At 41.7% G+C, this 20,228-nt stretch overlaps 11 protein-coding genes across 11 annotated transcripts; 5 read left to right on the top strand and 6 right to left on the bottom strand.

Annotated features, from left to right (window-relative positions):
* Window positions 1-410: 410 nt before the first annotated feature.
* Window positions 411-3,329, bottom strand: IL334_003383 (uncharacterized protein; the record flags this gene model as incomplete). Its single annotated transcript, XM_062935116.1, has 8 exons — window positions 411-623; window positions 719-847; window positions 928-1,045; window positions 1,155-1,516; window positions 1,579-2,332; window positions 2,384-2,654; window positions 2,733-2,897; window positions 2,954-3,329. 8 exons carry the CDS (start codon window positions 3,327-3,329, stop codon window positions 411-413), a joined length of 2,388 nt encoding a protein of 795 aa, XP_062791167.1.
* Window positions 3,330-3,756: 427 nt separating this feature from the next.
* On the top strand, window positions 3,757-4,986 carry IL334_003382 (uncharacterized protein; the record flags this gene model as incomplete). Its single annotated transcript, XM_062935115.1, has 5 exons — window positions 3,757-3,762; window positions 3,822-4,208; window positions 4,362-4,608; window positions 4,699-4,846; window positions 4,920-4,986. The coding sequence occupies 5 exons, from the start codon at window positions 3,757-3,759 to the stop codon at window positions 4,984-4,986; spliced, it is 855 nt and encodes a 284-aa protein (XP_062791166.1).
* Window positions 4,987-5,332: 346 nt separating this feature from the next.
* Window positions 5,333-6,093, bottom strand: IL334_003381 (uncharacterized protein; the record flags this gene model as incomplete). The annotated part of the gene is made up of 4 exons (XM_062935114.1): window positions 5,333-5,395; window positions 5,485-5,670; window positions 5,777-5,849; window positions 5,939-6,093. 4 exons carry the CDS (start codon window positions 6,091-6,093, stop codon window positions 5,333-5,335), a joined length of 477 nt encoding a protein of 158 aa, XP_062791165.1.
* Window positions 6,094-6,450: 357 nt separating this feature from the next.
* IL334_003380 (uncharacterized protein) lies at window positions 6,451-8,091 on the top strand (the record flags this gene model as incomplete). The annotated part of the gene is made up of 5 exons (XM_062935113.1): window positions 6,451-6,484; window positions 6,555-6,586; window positions 6,647-6,740; window positions 6,840-7,121; window positions 7,220-8,091. 5 exons carry the CDS (start codon window positions 6,451-6,453, stop codon window positions 8,089-8,091), a joined length of 1,314 nt encoding a protein of 437 aa, XP_062791164.1.
* A 415-nt stretch (window positions 8,092-8,506) lies between these two features.
* IL334_003379 (inosine triphosphate pyrophosphatase) lies at window positions 8,507-9,568 on the top strand (the record flags this gene model as incomplete). Its single annotated transcript, XM_062935112.1, has 5 exons — window positions 8,507-8,519; window positions 8,616-8,711; window positions 8,809-8,873; window positions 8,966-9,071; window positions 9,243-9,568. The coding sequence occupies 5 exons, from the start codon at window positions 8,507-8,509 to the stop codon at window positions 9,566-9,568; spliced, it is 606 nt and encodes a 201-aa protein (XP_062791163.1).
* A 184-nt stretch (window positions 9,569-9,752) lies between these two features.
* On the bottom strand, window positions 9,753-11,188 carry IL334_003378 (uncharacterized protein; the record flags this gene model as incomplete). Its single annotated transcript, XM_062935111.1, has 3 exons — window positions 9,753-10,506; window positions 10,590-10,611; window positions 10,678-11,188. The coding sequence occupies 3 exons, from the start codon at window positions 11,186-11,188 to the stop codon at window positions 9,753-9,755; spliced, it is 1,287 nt and encodes a 428-aa protein (XP_062791162.1).
* A 419-nt stretch (window positions 11,189-11,607) lies between these two features.
* IL334_003377 (uncharacterized protein) lies at window positions 11,608-13,590 on the top strand (the record flags this gene model as incomplete). Its single annotated transcript, XM_062935110.1, has 8 exons — window positions 11,608-11,671; window positions 11,768-11,850; window positions 11,987-12,424; window positions 12,536-12,731; window positions 12,809-12,894; window positions 12,959-13,232; window positions 13,341-13,406; window positions 13,481-13,590. 8 exons carry the CDS (start codon window positions 11,608-11,610, stop codon window positions 13,588-13,590), a joined length of 1,317 nt encoding a protein of 438 aa, XP_062791161.1.
* Window positions 13,591-13,775: 185 nt separating this feature from the next.
* IL334_003376 (uncharacterized protein) lies at window positions 13,776-17,190 on the bottom strand (the record flags this gene model as incomplete). Its single annotated transcript, XM_062935109.1, has 11 exons — window positions 13,776-13,807; window positions 13,917-14,154; window positions 14,238-14,252; window positions 14,322-14,453; window positions 14,535-14,809; window positions 14,867-14,931; window positions 14,996-15,160; window positions 15,222-15,673; window positions 15,728-15,901; window positions 15,966-16,333; window positions 16,392-17,190. 11 exons carry the CDS (start codon window positions 17,188-17,190, stop codon window positions 13,776-13,778), a joined length of 2,715 nt encoding a protein of 904 aa, XP_062791160.1.
* Window positions 17,191-17,584: 394 nt separating this feature from the next.
* IL334_003375 (uncharacterized protein) lies at window positions 17,585-18,039 on the bottom strand (the record flags this gene model as incomplete). The annotated part of the gene is made up of 3 exons (XM_062935108.1): window positions 17,585-17,608; window positions 17,690-17,839; window positions 17,926-18,039. 3 exons carry the CDS (start codon window positions 18,037-18,039, stop codon window positions 17,585-17,587), a joined length of 288 nt encoding a protein of 95 aa, XP_062791159.1.
* Window positions 18,040-18,827: 788 nt separating this feature from the next.
* Window positions 18,828-19,249, top strand: IL334_003374 (uncharacterized protein; the record flags this gene model as incomplete). Its single annotated transcript, XM_062935107.1, has 2 exons — window positions 18,828-18,872; window positions 18,962-19,249. 2 exons carry the CDS (start codon window positions 18,828-18,830, stop codon window positions 19,247-19,249), a joined length of 333 nt encoding a protein of 110 aa, XP_062791158.1.
* Window positions 19,250-19,528: 279 nt separating this feature from the next.
* Window positions 19,529-20,001, bottom strand: IL334_003373 (uncharacterized protein; the record flags this gene model as incomplete). Its single annotated transcript, XM_062935106.1, has 3 exons — window positions 19,529-19,549; window positions 19,643-19,792; window positions 19,888-20,001. The coding sequence occupies 3 exons, from the start codon at window positions 19,999-20,001 to the stop codon at window positions 19,529-19,531; spliced, it is 285 nt and encodes a 94-aa protein (XP_062791157.1).
* Between the last annotated feature and the right edge of the window lie 227 nt (window positions 20,002-20,228).

The following is a 20,228-nucleotide window of genomic DNA, read 5'->3' as shown; positions in this document are numbered from 1 at the left end:
ATATCGATACAGATAATATTTGCAGTTAGTCAGTTTGGTTCGATTACTAAGTCGTGGAAGATTTCCTTGGAAGGCGGCGAGAACGAAAGCAAGATGTTTATATCTGGAACCTTCCTTTGTTTCGTCATGACAAGTTATCAGACAAAGGATGTATCCTCAGATAAACCAATACGTTCACGGAATAGGTACAAATATAGTCCTACAGCCATTAGCACGGTAAGACTATCAGTCATATCCATCGAGTCAGTAAAATCGCAAAAAACAGGAATATGATTCATCATGTCCTACAGAGTGCCACCGCTTCATTCTCATCAGACTAGCATGTAAGCATACATACTCATATTGCCTTGTTGAGCGCATAAACGCATACGCACGGAGTAAGATACAAGAAATCTTCAGTTACATACATATTAATCTTCTTCTTCCTCTTCTTCTTCACCGTTAGCTTCAAAGGTAGCTTTAATTGCTTTTTCGAGTTTAGGTTGTAGTTCTCTTGCTGTTGTGAAAGCGATTGTCGCTTCTGATCTTTTATCTTTACGTAGATAACATTTACCAAGTAAGAAGAAAATGTTGGCTTCATCTGGTGCTTGAGTCGATAATGGTTCAAGCAATGATATAGCTTCCTATTGATACAGACAAGATTGTCAGTAAGAGCTGACGGTCGCCTTCACCACCTCGAACACAATGGGGTATCTCGTATGAACAGGTCACAACTCACATCAAATCGTTGCAAGGCCACCAAAGCTCTGATACGCTTAAATTGTACCATTGGACTCTTAGGGGCATAATGCACGGCTCTCTCGTAGAAGTGTATTGCTTGAACAATGTCATCCGATTGTTCAAGGACCTGTAAAAACAACACATGAGATATCAATATGGAGCTCGTCATTCGCTTTCCATCAAACCGAATGCCACAACATCACTTACCATTCCAACACAGCATAATAAGACAGCATTCGTAGGATTGATCTCCACAGCTCTTCGGAAATGATGCTCGGCATATTTGATTTTACCCGTTTTCATATACACTAAGCCCATACCGTACCTATGCAAGCTTGTGAATCAGCTCATACGCTCAGTAAATCTTATTTAGATACGACCTCGTTCTGCTTTAAGCCGAAGGTGACTGCGAAACCGGAGAAAGATCCACTCACCAAGCGTTGTAGAACCTCCCTTCCCCTCTAACAGCGTTCCTAAAGTAACTAAGAGCCCTCTCATATTCTTCCATCTCGATAGATTCATAACCACATAAAGTCCAAGCGTAAGCATTATTGGGGTCGACTTGTGTCGCCCGACGGAAGCATTTCATAGCTTCTTCATGATCTTTCTGAAGTGAGAAGCAATTACCAGCTGATATCCAGGATTGAGGTGATTCCTTATTTATGGACATCAGATGTTGAGATAGATGTGACAACGCAGGTGGATCTGATAGATGCCACAACAGAGTTGAATAGTGATCCATGGACTGTAACCGATACGGTTCTTTTTCGATCAATTGAGTGAATGCTCTTCGCGCCTTAGAATCCAACTTCTTAGCATGATGATGAAATGGAATTTCAGATGGATGTGTAAACTCACCTGAACATAGTCTGCCATTTCATAGAATGCTCTAGCCACCAGATCCAATGACCAAGGACTGTTCTTTACATTTTCAGGTAAAGTGTCCAATTCCAAAATGGCTTCTTGACATTGATATAAACTTAAGTATCTGTAAGCTTTCGCACATCTTCTTACTATGTCTCTGAGATATTCATCTGCGACAGCTTGGAGATAAGTTTCCATTGAAGGAGGAGAAGTTGTATCAACCGTTTGACCTGAAGTTGAAGACGTGACAGATTTTGATCTAGTCGTTCTCGATCTCGCATGATTCACTTTCGACATAGTTGGTTGTTTTGACGTTGACGTTGTCTTCAATCTTGAACTCCTTCTTACGGGTAAGTCTGAATCAATGGCATTTCCATTCCCAATCCCAATCCCAATCCCATGACCATTCAGTTCAAGTGATTTCAGATCTCTTGCTGATACTCCATGACCGAATCCATTGGGTCTCAGTTCTCTCGCCAAGGGCAAATTCGAATTGATTTGGGATTGTGGAGTTTCAATTGGTTTCTTAGCTGCATCTTTTCCTCTGGCACGTTTCATAGCTGGAAGTTTCGGTGGTGCAAGTTCGTTCACCGGTGTAGAAGCGTTGGAACGTGATGTTGTCGGTATGAGATGGGAAGCGGGTGGCATGAAAGTTGACATTAGATTGGGAAGCGGTCGTTTGGACGCAACGGGAAGAGGAGGTTGATCAGGAAGTTGGAATGTTGTATCTCCCATCACAGAAGGAGTGCTATAATTGCTGTTAGACTCCAGAACAATCACTTGTTACGGCAAAACTTACTCCCAGCTTGATGGATTACCCATCATACCCAATCTATGTGAGGCACCGCCGCCTACATCAGGTGTGAAGAATCCGCTCCCTCCCCCATTACCACCGTTACTTCCTAAATAGGATATCTGCTTTCGCGTAGGTAAGAAACCTGGCATTTCAGATGCTGAACTTCGTGGCATCGGATTAGGTGATAAGGTTGGTGGACGAGAAGTACGAGTTGAAGATGTTCGTGAAGGTACAGGAGGATCAAGGAATATACTTTCCAGCGAAGGTGGAGAACCTGTCAACACGGTTCAATGTAACCGTGATCAGCTGTGTTGAGTAACATGGCAGAGTTGAAATTCACTTGATCACTTACCTATATCACATAAACCAGTGAACGCTTCCCAAAGCCAAGGATCTTCTTGTAATGCTTTTTGATAGTTCTCTACAGCAGCTTCTGGTGCTTTACCCTTATGCGACAAACAAGCTAATGTTAAATGAGCAGAGGCAGATGTTGAAGCAGGTGAAGGCGTTGGTAAACCTATTGTTTCTATCAGCTCGTCTTCCCACTGATATTGTAGAATTCGATAAGCTCACCGGTAGGTGAACATCTCTTAAGAGCTCTGTTCAGGACAGCTTGACCTTCACTGAACCTTCCTATTTTTTGGCAGCATTTCGCCACCATCAAGGCACATCCATAACAAGGTATTTGTTTCCTCCTTGGATCGCTCTCGTCGTCTGGAAAGTCTACGCCAGCAGAATCCCGGACCAGGTGTAAGGCAGAATATGGTTCCTCAGATTGTAGAAAGCACACTGCTAATGTATGTAAAGATTCATGATCGTTATCGGTACTTGGGAAAAGACTGTGCCATATCCTAGCGTAGAAAAGGGATGTGGGAGTTGGCGAGTTGAGAGATAATTGTTGCAACCGTCGGAGGAGGTTAGGTTGTGATTGTGATGAAAGGGTTGTCATATTGTTGGGCGCTCAACGAACTGGATTGAAGCGTTGCAGGGAGTGAATTATATATATATATATATCAGCAATGCTGTTGATGTCGTTCTCGTTTCATGTCCACTTCATATTTTGTTGACAGGCGATTCAACATTTCTGATCGCATTTCAACCATCGTCCTTCAATTCAAACCAAACAACAAGCAACGTGTTTGTTACGTAACTGCAACTGTCATGACGTGTCATCAGCTTCAGCTGGATGTGATAAGAATACTTCCGTCCCAGAGTACGTGTTTTCCCCCCCTCTGATTACGTTCTTCAGCCACGTCCGCTACTCTAGGGAATTAAAATGAAGTATCAAGGAAGAAGCAAGGAATACAACTTCTGTTCAGATAACTCACATCTTCTCAGATCCTCTGGTCATCTCCTCTAGACGCATCTCAATCACCATGAATGTAGGTCAGCCCGTTCAGGAGTAAAATGAAGACATCGGCTAACCAGTTGCTGTATTTAGCCATCTAACGGTCCTTCCTCTTATCCCTCTGTGAATCCTTATCCACCTCCAGGTCAAGGTGGTCCACCACCTACCTCGGGTGCGGGAGCAAGTAATGGACCTCCTACAGGACCCGGATCAGGCTTCCCTCAAAGATCAGGCCTGGCAGGAATACAACCTAACTCATACGCTTCTGCTCCCATCCCAAATTTGACTCCTGGAAGCGGTATAAGAGGTGGATTACCAGAAGAGAAAAACGTTGCTCAAATAGTCAAGGAAAACACAAATGTGTATGCTAGGAAATTACAAGCTTTACTAGATAGATCAACTCCACATGTAATGGAGAGGTGGTTAGTCACTTTTGGACTGTTCATACTTTTCTCATTGAACGTTATTTTCAGACAAGGCGTGAGTGTATATGTTCTTTTGCATCTTTATCGAACATTTTCAATTTTTACAAGTAAAAATACGCATTTCCTTTTCCCACGTTCATGCACTTCGATGCAGACCGATTTCTGTCTATCCGAAGAAGTGATAGCTCATTTCTTTTCGAGTGTTTAGTGGTATATCGTATGTTACGCCTTGGCGATTTACCTCTTAAATCTATTCTTGGCCTTTTTGCAACCTCGGTTCGACCCTTCTATAGCTGAAGATCTCGCTGCCGATGACGTAGAAGAAGGAGCACCTGGATTACCTGGTGGAAACGAGAACAAACCTACCACTCCAGGTGGAATCAAAGGTTTGATGAGTGGATTTAGCAGTGGTGGTGAAGATGAGGAATTTAGACCTTTCATCAGAAGATTACCTGGTGAGCTACACACTTCTCAAGCGCAACATCCCGTGTCAGATGAGCGTTGTTATGATGAGAAACTAATTTGGTCTATGCACTTCACGTTAGAATTCAAATTCTGGTATTCTGCTACTAAAGCTACAGGTCTCGCATTAGTCAGTACCATTACCAGAGCAACGGACGTTCCTGTTTATTGGCCTATCTTGGTTATATACTTTTTAACTTTGTTCGGATTAACAATGCGAAGACAAATCCAGTAAGTCAAACTAGTCAATCTTGACCTTATATATAGGTAGATCAATGGGCTAATGGATTCGTTACAACAATAGACATATGATCAAATATAAATACGTGCCATTTGATCTTGGTAAAAAGACTAGATACGGTAAAAAGTAGAATTGGAGAAATGAAAGGACAGAAAGTGTCTTGAAGGTGCAACAGATATTCGGGTGTTAAGAACATAGATAATCGAATACATCCCTATAAACAAAAGTGGATCCAGGCTTTTTGGCAGATTAGTGAACATCGTTTGGATTCGTATAACAGGTCTCTTATGCTCAACCTGGTTCAATTGGACGTAAAGTTGCTCGACAAAGTAAATATAGATTACAACGGCATGACATATCGTATATGAACTTCTTCTTCAATTCTGGTTTCCTGATTCTAAAAGTTCCGTCTAAATTGAATTGACTTCACTAGGAGACCCGTGTTGATTCTACTTTGTACTCGATGCAAAGGCAGATTAGAGAGTCCGTCTATCAGTCATTACTCTGACTATGCATCCTACGCCAGCTACTTCTGTGAGCTATTTGATGAAAAGGATCCATCAGCGTGCATCCTTAATATCCAGGTTGAATAGGGATGTAGAAGCAGATAGTGATGGGTTGCACGTACCTGAGCATGCCAATTCAACAGTACTGATCCTGATACATCACTTCCTTGACCTATGGCTGCCATACCTTTGTAGATATATGCCATAAGATGATCTTGTTGTTCTTGACCTAAGCTTTTGAGGATACCTTGGATTTCAGACGCTCGAGTTGAATTAAGGATTAAGAGAAGGGAATTTTTGGTGAGATCCTATATAATGACGATGACATACAGATGAGTCACGATTCAATCACATGAAGTGTCCATCGAGAACCCAAGAGTTTGCCCTTTCAGATTGATCAAAGACTGAACTCACCTTGGCTTCATCTACACCTTCACCATAAGGTGGATCAGACAATACCGTATTTAATGCTCCGGCTATATCACCTCTACAAGTACGAGAATCGATGAGACCCATCCTAACAATCAGCATTCCTTGATTTCCTCTCATATAAGACCCTTGGCGACGTGAGCTTACCTAGAGATCAGATTCCTGACTTCACTAGATTTCTGTTGAGCATCACTTAGAACATCTTGTTCACCTCTTGGATCAGGGTCATATAGATCTGAAGGAAGAAGCACATCTTCCTCCAATGCGTCTATGTTGATTTTTCGGAATGCGAATTCTGACATTCTGGACTATATAGGTCTATCAGTGGAGATAAGGGATAGAAGAATATGCGAAGCAGGTAATGATGTTGATTTGGGGTCCAGATGTATGGCAGTGATAGATACAAGGCAGACGGGTACGTTGTTGTTGCTGGTGACGCATGAATGCTAGGGTGGGGTCGATGTTCGAATAAAATGAGCGGAGTGAATAAAGAAGTGGAGGTCAGTTGCTTTCGTTTGAGATGCGTTCAATATATTCAAAGTACAAGTTATCAACTATTGACTGTCTTCAGATTCTACACATCATAAGCTGCCACCTCTGCTCCCAAAGAAAGAAGTATACAGGATAAGGCCATAAATATCAGAGGTCAATTGTGAAAAATGGCGAAAGGTAGTAACCCAGCTGATGCGTTTCGTAAGTTCCCCTCACCTCTTCCTTCCGATACCTATAGCTCGCTGACCTATGTTTTTACACATTTACACAGGCAAAGCACAAAGAGCCAAAGAGCTGAAGAAGGTATGATTGGAATCAGTTGACTCTATCAAGTGTGGAATGATGCTGACCACGGGCTAACAGAATAAAGAAGACCGAAAGAAGGTTCGTGAAGTACAAACAGTAAAAAAGGATACAAGGGAATTAGAAGCTGATATAAGGTATCTGAAAACACAAAGTATGTAACAACACTCCCTCTCTATCCATCTCAAAATGCTAACTATCTTCTATCTTGTTTTATTATTCCTTTACTGACAAACGAATTGTATTTCTTCAGCCGACGCAACATCTAAAACGAAATTAACAGAGTTAGAATCTGAATTATCCTATATCAATAGAACGAAAGAAGCTTATGTAGCTGAACATCCCGAATCGAGAGACAAAGTATTCCACATTCGGAAACCGAAAGAAGGGGGTGAAGGATCATCTTCATCACATAACGATTTTTCGAAATATGATGAAAATGGACGATTAAGGGATCCGAAGAGAAGCGTTTATTATGATCCGGTTTATAACCCTTTTGGCGTACCTCCTCCTGGAATGCCATATATGGAGAAACGTGAGTGAACCACTTGAAAGCTTAGATGCTGAACGCTGGACGTTATGGATCTGGTGAAGGGAACACCTAGCTGATATCGCCTACTCAATCAATTATAGCTGCAGAAGAAGAAAGTGAAGAAGACTCAAGTGAGGATGACGAATCAGATGATGAAATAATAATGCCTGAAGGACCACCACCCAATCCAAATTCGGAATCAGATGAAGAGTCAGATGATTCAGATGATATACCTTTACCTGAAGGTCCACCGCCACCTAAACCTATCACATCAACACCTTTACCACCTTCTGGACCTATACCGCCTCCCATGAGAATGGGCTTTGGCGCACCTCCGATGCCACCGATGGGATCCAGACCGCCTCCTAGACCCGTTCCATTACATGCCCATATGCATGGACAAGGATACGGAGGTGCGGGACCAAGTAATTTCCGTCCACCTCCACCTAGACCTCATATGGGACATAACCGACCTCCGCCAACAATACAAGATCCATTATCTGATGCTCCTACTCAAACGTATCAAGGACACAGAATAGCTCAACATGCTTTACCTGCTCGACCACCTCCTTCAGCTTCGTCCAATACGCCATCAACGTCAAACGAGACCATTGCTTCAGCCAACGCTTCGACCGATATGGCAGCTTCAGGTGGTACAGGGGAGATATCAGCTGCACCTGTCCTTCGTGATCTACGAAAAGAAGCAACAATTTTCGTTCCTAGAGGAGTTAAGAAACGTAAAGGTCCAGGAGGTGGAGTAATGGTCAATTCAGCTCCTGGAGCAGGAGAAATTGATGATGAAGGCGATGAGAGGAAAAGACTTACTCCCGGAAACGGTGGTTTGATGGGTAAATTACAAGGTGTCTTAGGTGATGTACCCAAGTCAAATTCCACAAAGGAGATCATCTCGACGCCAGTAACGGCGGATGATGACTATCAGAAATTCTTGGAAGGTTTAGGGGATTTATCATAGTTTTGGGAGTCTGACATTTAGCATATGTACAGTGATTAAATATGATTGTATTACGAAGAAGAATGATATTTGCGATGAACAGGTCTATCGTACCTGTGGCTTATGGGTACTAATCCACTACATGCTCTGATAGGTTTCTCTCGTGTTTCCTCTTACCTATCTATCAAAAGGTGATGATGATCTTATCCTCTTCCTCAAATGCTCACTCTTTACCATGGCCCTTAGTGGGTTGCTGATTTTGATTCCGGTGATCGCTCCTCGAATAGATCGAGGTGGAGGAAGTTTAATCAATGAATCTCGTCAGCTTTGGAAATATATGAGATGTAGCTATTCGTTCAATTGATCTGATACTTTATCAGCGTACGCCGCATCGAGTGTCATCATCCTACGTCTACCTTTCATTACAACGAGCGCAATGACATCTTTCGGTAAGTCACACCGCTCCATATAAATGTGAAAAGGCGGTAACCGTGTTCTTCGCGAGATCAACACTGATCAGTGCTGATCAATACCTTTCATTGCAGTCTTCGTGACTGGAAATGCTAATAAGCTTAAGGAAGTCAAAGCTATCTTGGCTGCTGGAGATGGCTCAATACAAGTGACTTCTAAAGCGGTTGATGGTGAGCCAAAAAAGATAGCTTTTCAAAGTCCACTTCACGGTCAACAACTCTGGGTGAAAAGAGGATGAGCTGAGCTGACGGGACGGTATTCATTCAGTCCCAGAAGTTCAAGGTACAACACAAGAAGTAGCTATTGCCAAAGTGAAAGCAGCTGCTGAAGAGGTATGTGACACTGTATCTGTGCAACTGCAGGTCTTTTTCGTGTCACGATATCACGGGGTACTCTGTACGGCTGACTCGCTCCTTGTGTTTAGCTCGGAACAGCGTGCGTTACTGAAGATACGGCACTGTGTTTCGAAGCACTTGGCGGATTACCTGGACCATACATAAAAGATTTCTTAGCTAAGCTGGGTCATGAAGGTAAGTTTTGTTTTACAGTCTTGCCATAGAACATAAAACAATACGATATCTCATCATTCGTAAATTCTTTGACTATTACATCATGACATGTGCTATATGCTATTGAACTAAAATTATAATGAGGCTTTTATGAAGAATGTGACTAAATCATATGTATTTGGTCTCATGTAGGATTAAACACACTCCTCGAAGGGTTCCCAAGTACAAAAGCGACTGCTTTATGTACATTTGCGTATTCGTCTGGACCTGGATCTGAACCGATTTTATTCGAAGGTAGAACAGAAGGTAATATCGTACCAGCTAAAGGCCCAGGTCATTTCGGTTGGGATCCAATATTCGCTCCCATCGAAGGTGAAGGATTGACTTATGCGGAAATGGACGGCGTAGCCAAGAACAAAATATCACATAGATATAGAGCTTTGGAAAAACTTAGGATTTATCTAAGTGAGAAGGCTGAGAAACAGACGGAGAGTAAGTGGAAAGGTCTGATGGGGTAGTTGGTACTGGTAATATCTCAGAAGATGATGAATCGTTCTCAATATGATCTTCATTCTGGTCGTCATTTTTAGGTGTATTGGAGTCGCTAGTTAATTGAGGTGATTTGATGGAATGCTCTGATAAGATCTTCAAAAATGAAGAGAAAGTTGAAGGATATGTGAATTGTTTGCGCAGATCGTTGAGCTATATATGTACATGATCAGTTTGAACGAACGTATCTGTGATTCGCCGTTCGAAATTATGACGACTCACAGCGTGTTCATCACTACAAGTCATCTCCAGCCTCTTCCAAGCGTTACTGTCCTTCTTCTCATTTTCAAGCCATTTACTCCATAGTTCTATTCTTTGTCTGTCCAAGCGTAATCTACCCATAACCACTAGCACTTCCAGCACGTTCGGTTTAATCTCCTCACTCCTCATTACGTCTTTCAGGTGTTTTCCATTTTGTTCGACCTTTTCTCTCCCATCACGAATTATCGCAGTACCTTCTCCGTCGACCGAGTCCACTCCGACAGCTCGTAATCTGATCCATTCTCTTCTTCTGACCCATCCTCCCCATCCTACAGGGCCAGCATGACTTGACCAACCTTTTTTCTTGAACCAGGCATTATACCTCCATCCTGATTCATCCGTTCCAGTACGCATATTGATCATCCACGACGTCAGGTATTCCCATTCTGGTAAGGGTGGCTGATAAGTATCTAGTGTATAAGAAGTCTTATTCGACCGTGTCTGAGTTTGGTTTCGATGAGATTGCTTATCATTCGATGAAGATGAAGATGAAGGGGGTTGAGCAGGTTCTTCGGCTGAGATAGACCCCTTCTTCGCTGACAGGGACGATGCAGAGGGTATAATTTTTGATGGTCTGGTGAAAGCTGATGGATCTGAAGGAAGTAAGGTTCGTGAAGAAAAATTTCCTTTCCCAAATATGAATATTCTATCATACCGAGATTGATACTTGGTCAGCTATTCATAGGGTTCCGTGACTAGCAAAAGTTAGAAATTTGAAATTCAGCTTACCCCCTTTGATTTTCGAATAGAACTAAACATGCTCCATTTCAGCTTATGGCATCCCAATCGTGCGCTCGAATACCGATGAATGACCTACCATCCCATACGTATTCTTTCTCATAATTTACTATACAGTCATTTTCTAGATTTATATTCAACTTCTTACCATTTATATTTTTTTGAATATTTATAGGATCACCTTTCGAGTTCTCATAAGCTTCAAGTTCTAATTTATAGTGTCTTTGAGCATTTTCAGATTCTTGCTGCCCTTCTTCGTCCTCTTGATTTCGTGCGATCGTTTCTTCTCCTTCTTCCATACCTTCTCCATCTCCGAACCCCATCCCGACGACTCCTTCTTCTTCTATAACATGTTCTGTCCTATCTTTACTTTTACCTTTACCTTTTGATTCGGAGGCTGAAGCTGAATTGGACGGATGTCGATAAGAACGTATGATCGATCCTAGAGAGTGACGACGACGTGCAGTGAGTGATGAAGTGATAGCATCCGTTTCTTCCTTGGGCGATTGAACGGCTTTTGTCGTATTTGAATTTGAGCCTGATTGCGGAATTGAATTTGGACCGAGTCGAGAGTCTAATTGCGCTGCCATTTCTTTGTACAAATGCAGATCCAGCAATTCAGGATGAGAAACAGAGCCAAGCACTCTGATGCACACAAAGGTCAAACAAGCTAGATCATGAGACGTATGAAGTGAAGTGGACTGGTGAAGATACCCAGTACCCAATTTGTCATTAACGTTTCGTCCGCAGACTGAAAAATCACGTTAACTTTGATAACGTTTCGGGCATTTCTCTAATATTTGGGTGGCAAGTTGTTTGGATATGACCTATGACGTCGCGTGTAAATTGGGTCATCTTCATTGCATTCCCCTTTGTTTCGTATGGTTTCATTTGTTGATGATACTTCGACTGATGCAAAGCTCATCTACAAACGTCTCAAACCAGCTCACAATCCACGATACCCAACAAGACATCGTTGACAGCAAGAATAGACATGCATGGATAGAACATGACTGTCAGGACTCCTTCATACGATGTTATCCCTGGAGGAGCAGTAGGGATATTTAAACTTGGTGAGTAAAGGTCTTGATTTGTGGACGGGATCACGCACATAAGCATGCAGAACCTATCACCGCTTCATCGCTGATGTGAGATCATTCTATCGTTAGGCGACAACCTTTGGCATGTACTGGAACTTATACGAACTCATAAGACCGAATATCCAAAGGTTGAAGTATCATGGGATGAAGATGTGAGTAATGGTTAGATCCGTACCAAATGCAATGACTCTCAATGAAGCTACACCCTCTCCCATTAATCATGTATGAGTTTGCTTTTTATCGAAAGGAAAACAAGTCAGACTAGTGCTAATCCAAGTAATACCATAGAATCCACACAAATCAGCAATAACAATACATTTACCATACATTTCATTATATTTCCCTCATTCACCACTATATCAACTTTTATCTTTGATATCGATAAACACAATCCCTTCCCAACTCAAATCCACTTCTTCAACTTCAAGTCCGAAGCCAAATTCGCCTCCGAACTCATATTCGGGATTAAGTTTGACATATGAAAATCAAGTTTTATCATCAAGTCATTTACCATTGACTAGAGCAAGGGTAGGACGATTAATGGGTCCTACATTCATCTCTCATCAAGGTGATGTATTGGATTTCCCAGGTATAACTTTCAAGTTGGTAAACGCCGATTTGGGTGATACACCTTTAGGTCCAAGAGAAGATATTGTCAATACGATTATCATTCAACCTAAAGACAATGAAGAATTGGAACCCACTTTGATATCTTGTGTAATTCAAGTATGTCAACGTTTCTTTTTGTCTGACAATCCATTTCTGGGAAGATGGATCAGCTATCAAAATCGTCAAAACTTGATGATACTCTTTTAGCTGACATTCATCCCTCAATAGCCAAATAAAGGTGTTACGTTAGGCTTAGAAGGTGATCAAATCATACCCATCATGATAGGTAAAACAACTTCACAAGATTTGATGTTGGATCTAGGCTCACCACTGAGGAAGTTCTGGAAAGAAGATGATAGATTGGAGAAAATGTGGGGTGGTAGTGGTAATAACAAAGATAAGGATAGAGACCAGAATGGAGCATGTGAGTATACACGAGCTGAAATGACCTCGACAGAGACGAACAAAGCTGATTCAATGTGTCTACCATTGATCAATTAGGCTTTTGGAATTACTTTCATTATGGATTAGATTTCTTAGTTTCGAAACAAGGTATCGTTATCAAGATCTTATGTCATTCAAATATCGTGGGTTTGAGACTTGCGTTTCCCTCTTATCGTTCACGCTAACCATTCTTGTCAAATACCATAGCCTGGAACACCTCTATTCCAACGATACGCTCGATGTCCATGGTTTTTACCTACAGAATCAGGCGCAAGTTCGTCTTCCGGTCAATTGGATTCAACCTCATCTTCAAACGCTTTCCGTTCCAACTTGTCATCTTCTAGTTCAAATATATCAGAAGAGTATGTGGATGAAATCAGATTGACTGTGCCTACTCCTCCACCCGAAAAGACAAATGGCAATGTCAATGGCAACGGGACGACGACCGGTAAAAAGAAGAAAAGGAATGGTTCTCCTGCAAGTGCAAACACGGGCACACCCACTACCCCATCCTCCGACCCTGTAGACGCTGAGAAGACCTGTAAATCAGCTGGTGGTGGCAAGCCTGTAAAGGACGAAGGGAGACAAGACGCAATGATGCTTGATAGATTGGTCGAAGGTGGTTTAGATGGCGTTTCAGGTTTAAGTCCAAGTAGTGAGTCTTTTCGAATCTTCGGTCATTCGATGATTGTCGTAGCAGAACAACTGATAAGCATTTATGCTTTATAGGATTAATTGGATTTGATGGGCTGATTATTGAAGAAGATGTGAAAAGTGGTGGTATCTGCTCTATATTGGTTTTTAGAGATGATAATAGCAACAAAGCTGACGCTGAATGAGGATATTTGTTCAATGTTGACGAAAGTCGACAGATGATAAGAAACACCAAACAATATCAATAGTGGAAAGTGAATAGTATAAGAAGTACCGTTTCATCGGTCCCTCTTACGCATATCACATTAGAATTGTATACACAGATATGTTGTACCCTTGTTTTGTAACATAGCAATGCATTGTAAGTCTATCAGTAAGCCAACCACATCTCAGGTGTTAAGACTAGTCAATCGAATTTGGCATCAGTTCATTCACCCATTGTCATATAGAGTACTCTTGTAATCACGTAAATCGCTCTCTAAGGGATAAGTAGGATATTTCTGCGACTCACTCTTCTGCATTGCTCTCCAAGTGGCCATGCTACTTCCAATCTGCCATTTATTCAATTCTTTCTTTGCTCTTCCTTTGACCAACATCAATTCAGGATCCACCATATCTTCGTCTGATACGATAGTGTCCAAGCGTATTTCATGAGGATGGAAAGTCGAATATACATGGGCTCTTAGTGGTGATCGGAGTCCATCGAATGGTGTTGGAGCTCGAAATGTCAATAAAGGGGAATATGTTTTCTGAAAAATAGAGAAGAGTGAAAACCGTCAGCTGATCCATAATAAAACTAATGACAGATGACATTTATTCCGTATAACCTTACGGTACAAAATACAACCTAATTTTATTACGAGCAATCAGCTGAACTTATCCCATACTATGAGATTCTGCTCGATAAATCACATACCATATTGACTAAATCATTCGGACCTTGATCAGCTTCAAACCCATCTCCAAAAGCTCTACACTGTGGAAAGACAGATAGAAGAGTGACCAATACTGCTTTGGAAGCTTTACTTTTCAATATACCAGCGAAATTCTAACCAAGGATTTACGTTAACGAATCGACCTATTCCGCACACTTGATGTATATGGTTTAAGCGATGACTATAAGACTCACCATAGCTATTATCCCATCCACTTTTGTTACTTCACCTAGATCTTGCCAGAATTGATATGTGAACAATTCACCGGGTACTGTGCCTCCCGTAAAACAATCTTGAATCACATAATCCCACATTGGAACTAGACTTTCTTCAGTCTCATTATTTTCCCTTTTCAGATCTGCTAATTGCGAGATGAAAGACGATCCATCGATAATATTGGTTGATGCTATTGAATGAGCCGAAAGTAGGAAATGCTCATGTGCAGCCATATAAACGACTGGATCGATTTCTGGGTAATACCCGATGAGCGAGATTGTAGCCTTGAATTTGGCATGTCATGGCTTACCAGCTATATCGACGTACATCCCTCGCTTGGAAAACGTCGAAGCAGCGATCCCGGCTCCTAGACCACTACCACCACATTCGGGCTTTTGTCAGCACTGCTGGTTTCGGTGCTGGCATATACGAAGCTCACATTATCAAGGCCCTTTCCGGTTCTTTGTCTTCTTCTTGATCAAGCTCACCGTCTAAGTCTACTTCTAGATCTGTAGTCAATTGCAAAGTTCTTATCAGTGACTCTGACGGATCTGATCGATGAGCTAGTACAGCTATTTCCTGCAGATTGAAAGTAGCGAATATTCTACAATTTCATGTCATAGCGTGAGCTCACGAAACCAAGTGTAGGACATCATACCACTTACGAATCTCCCATATTCGTTCTGATACCTCCTTTAATTGAATCATCTGTTACTTCCCTTATCCACCGTCCACCAAGTATGGAATGATCACATCTCAGAAACCTATAACCATCTTTGAGGTTTTCGGCAACTACGATTTGTCCCGTTATACTTCTTACTGAGCTGATTACTCTCAACTCTCCGTTGGCAGTAATGTAAGGATTAGAGGTAGGAGGTCGAAGGAAAACTTGTTGTCTCAAAGCTAAGATAAGAAGTGGTATACGAAGTAGAAGTAAGAGTGGGAATGCATGACTTGGTAAGAAGCTGGTAAAATTAGATACACCTTTTGAAGCTTGAGGTGTTAAGCCAAATGAGCGATCAATAATCGACTGGGCTCTTGTAGGGAACGGAGTTGATGATGTTCCAGGACGAAGGAATAATGATATAGCAGTAAGAAGGAGAGAAACGAACAGGATCTGCACATAGATGGTCAGCTATCGGTTTGTTGTTACACACAGCATGCAGCTTACGGTCTTTTCTGGATTGCGATTTAATATTGATACTTCTATTGAAAGATATCGAGTCCACATTCGCTCGAAGAAGTATATATGAAATACGTAGAAAGTCGATCGATAGAGGATCGAACCTAAATTTCTAGGTCTATCCGTGGGTTTGGTTGCAGGTAGTATAGGTGATATATGATCCTAACAGATTCGTGCACACAACGTGAGTTTACAATGTTATGTAAGAAACCGCAAACAGACTTACGAAACATAACAGAGCAAAAGATAGTCCACCACTGATTATTCCAACTCCTAAGATAGCTCTTGCGCCAAATGCACCCCATTCAGGACCTAGGAGATTACCCATCATACTCCCCACTTTCCTACCGAAAACAGCTACTAAATCCCCACTCAGCGCTGCTAAACTGAAACATACTCTAAATGATATAACTTCTTTAGCCGAACTTCGAAGAGTTATATACCAAAATGCGATCGCTGGAAGGAGGGCACATGCAACATGTAATGATTCGGTGTGCAATGCTAGAGGAATAGAATTGTACAAAGGTGTGAGGAGTTGAACGTTAAGAGACAGTAACAGAGATATGGGAACGGACAGCAGAAGTGGTACTACATCTATATCCCGATGTCTGTTAGTAGCATATTATAATAAGGCTGGGGGATTATAGCTTACACAGAGATATTAGTCGGGCCATATCGTGTTTCCAAGTCCTTGGAGTTCTCGGTCGAACAGGTACTAAGGGTATGATTGCTCCTTTCTTTGCAGACAAAGAGATCCCCTCTTCTCTTTCTACGTTATCCCCCTCTTCTTCGATGTTATCGTCTGCTTCTATGCCTGATTCCTCGACGGGCAAGTCTCTTTTGTCTCTTGCCTCACCCTTTGCACGAGGCCTTTTCCTACTCGTCGACCTCGTTTTCTTCTTATTCTTCTTTTCAAGCTCAAGAGTTTTGGCGCTGTTTGGCGGTGTCTCAGTTGGCGTAGTCGATGCTCTTTCCGTCTTGCTAGAATGTCGTTCTATTTCTACTCCTCTCCTAATATTGCTCTTGTCTTTCCTTGCAAGTGGATCTCGTGTAGCGGAGATATCACTGTCCTCACTGGAATTCTCTTCATTCGACTGACTCGAGTCGCTATCTTCTTCCCCTTCAGAGGTCGACTGATCAGCTTCACTATGTCCTCCTGCTTCTTCTTCTGACAGTTGTGGTCCTGTTGAGTATCCTCCCTCCGACGTGCTATCCGAGCTATAATCTGCCGCTCGATTCAGTCGTTCTTTCCTTCCCAATTGTTTATCCTCATTTACAGCTTGGGACGAATCAAGAAGAGGAGAATCCAATGCTTCGGATTCACTATCGGTCGTACTACTTCTAGTGCTACTACCGATTATTGAAGACGAGCGCGATGAAGGCGCGATACTATGAATGGGAGAATCAGGTGAGATGGGTGTATCAGGTTTGATAAATTTCGCTTTCGACATTGTTATGTTGACCGGTTTCAGATGCTCGGACGTTTAGGGTGGAGGTTCTGTTTTGACGTTTTGACGATAGCAAATATCCAGATTCACCTTGATATCTTCTCTGAGCACAAGATAATGCGAAGAAGTTTAAGCCAAGTCTCAGACCTGGAGCTGACTCTTTTGGTACATAAGATGAAAAGCCAAGAGACAAAGGAAGCTTGGATGGGGGGTTGATCATTTCAACTCGAAGGATTAGGATTTCTCAGGTATTAAAGGAGGTTTCTTTCAACTTCAACATAGATTGAGCTCATACACCAAGTATGCATTCTCAAAATTCTGTCTGGCCAGATATATAGCTCCAGCAATATGTAAATATCATCTCAGTGAAGAAACTTCCATGGGTACAACATCAGAATCAAGACTTGTTCAATTTCTTGAACTGCTCTCATGCCGATATCTCGTCAGCGCAATCCAGTTCTTATCCTTCCATGCAACGATATAGGTAATTGAGACAACTCACAAGTGCATCCCAATGAGATTGGACAGTAGCCTGCTTTCTACCTTTCAATTCAGAGCGTGACTTAGCTGCGTTCCATAGACCAGCTTTGACTACTTCATCGATTATCTCGAGGAAAGCTTCTTCCTCTTCGGCGGTCCATGCTTTCCTTCCCTAAGAGCCAAACAAACGTTAGGTGAACTCGAATACTTCGAAGGGACAACAGCCGATGTCGGGAAGTAGTGTGAGGCGGATAGCACGGGTACGAGTAAAGGCGATAGCTCACTTGGAAGTTTAGACTCTTTTTTTTGGTACGATGGTGTGGTGCTAGATCCTTCGTTGGAATCGGAAGATCGCTCTCGTTTGGGAGGCATGTTGAGAAAGGATTTTCTTGTTCTTTTAGCCAGATAAAAGGTTGTGAGATGTAGGGGATGAGTGTGGATTATGGATTATGGATTATGGATTATGATTATGGAATGAAAGTGGTAGTCGGATGGAGATTATCCAAATGAAAGTGATTGTTGAGATCAAACTTGATGGTATCCCACCTACTTTCCTATTCAACACTATGTATTCTGATGTTCCACCGATATTGTTTGTACCTTGAATTCCCATCAAAGGATGGTCTCACATCCTTAGTACGAATCAAGAAGAAATCAATCCATTCCTAACGAGTTCAGAGCCATACAAAATATACTTACCATGAATCTCTCATCAGCTATTCCGAACACATGTCCCTTTCAAGATTGATCGAGCGTCAATGATGACAAGCATGAAAACTAACCAGTAGTGGTGAGTCAATGTTAGATCTTCTTGAACTAATGGTACATTCCTGATCCAGATGAATGTTGATTAGTTTAGAGGTCCGAGCGTAAATCATTTATTTTCAATTTTTACCTTGACGATATGAATAAATTCTCCACTTCGATAGCAACTATAATGAAATCACCTTTTTTTAAACATCTTCTATCTTTCTTTCATACTTCATTTAACGTTCACTCTTCAGTTGCCATCACACACATCTTGAACAAAGAGCGGAATCCCTCCCATTGCTCGCACAATAACATAAAATGTGAGTAATCCTTTCTTTTTGGTCATGTGGCAGGATATTTTGTAAATTATGATTCAAACTTTGCGCTGACGAGATTTAACAGAGTCCGAAATGCCACCTAAAGCAGAGAAAGAATTTTGGAATGACGATCATACTGTGAGTTCTCCTCTCTTCTACACCATCTTCTAAAGCATATTCTATTTCCCGTAGAATGCATGAGTTCACTGTACTTACGGAAATCTCAGCGTGAAGTCATTCGAGGTATTATCAAATCGACTCTTTCGAATCGATCAGAGATATACTCCTATCCTGCTCTTTCTGGCGTATCAGATAATGGTGGAGACAGGATAAACAAGAAGATCCAACAAATCCTGAAGAAACTCTGTGACACTTATCCTGGTTTTCAAGGTATGGTAGAAGAAGAGGTGAAAAATATGGCAAAAGGTAAATCAACTGGTAATGGTACTCCTTCACCTAAGAAAAACGGAAGTACTCCGAAGAAAAGAAAAGTCAAGGACGAAGATGATGATTAGCTTATATAAAATTGCATGTGATCTGAAGTAGGTATGAAAAGGTAAATGGATACAGTTCAAGATGCATTATAGATATGAGAATCTCCCTTCGTTCAATGATATCAATATGTCATCCGATGGTCGCATGATTTTGGCAATGGCGTCTGATGTGTATCTGACATGAAAATTGAAATCCATCTTTCTCCTACCTATCCAAGTACTAGAATAGTGATAGGACGGACCCTTCACCCATCTTATCTAGAAAGCTACAGACTCGTCTTTACCTTTCCATCTCCTGTATCAAGATCTCCACTTTTTGTACTGAAGTCAAATTTCACGTCAGCTCACTCCATCATAATAATACTGCAAATCAGAACCAGATTTTGAATCGAGGTCACTGTTTGGGAAGCTCACTATAGCAGTCCAGTGATTGTTCACCCCGTCAGCACCTCTTTTGACCAATTCAGGATTGGTCTTAACTTCGTTCCAAAGGTTTCTCTTAACGATATTGTTGATTGCTTGTCGAAGTTGATTCTCTTCTGATTCGGTCCATGGCTTACGCTCCTTTGTTCAAGTATCAGCGAATGTCTTTGTCAGATTGGGTGTACTGAGCTGGACGAGTCAAGATGTGAGTCATACTTAGGACAATAACAACTCACTTTTCGAGGACACGAAGTTGTTTTCTGCTTCTTTTGCTTGGTGCTAGCTTTCTCAAGATCATCATCATCATCATCATCATCAAGGAGCGGGATGTATTCTCTTTTGAGTGGCATTGGGTGGAGCTGGTCAAGGGGTTATGATTTCGAATTAGATGGCTATGTAAAATCGTATCTTTATGGCCAAATTGCGATATTGCTAAAGAGTGCGCTCAAGAAATGGTATAGTATCTTTGAATTGTATAGATGGAAATGCAACAAAGCGTATTGTTGTTCATTTTCGATTGGATCTTGTGTCTTTTCCCCTGCTTTTGATTATCAATTCTTAGCGCGAAAAATCGAAT

This window comes from Kwoniella shivajii, chromosome 4 (genome assembly GCF_035658355.1).
Source record: "Kwoniella shivajii chromosome 4, complete sequence".
Classification (NCBI taxonomy): domain Eukaryota; kingdom Fungi; phylum Basidiomycota; class Tremellomycetes; order Tremellales; family Cryptococcaceae; genus Kwoniella; species Kwoniella shivajii.
Note: the sequence above shows the minus strand (reverse complement) of the source record. Positions and strands in the feature narration are given on the sequence as shown.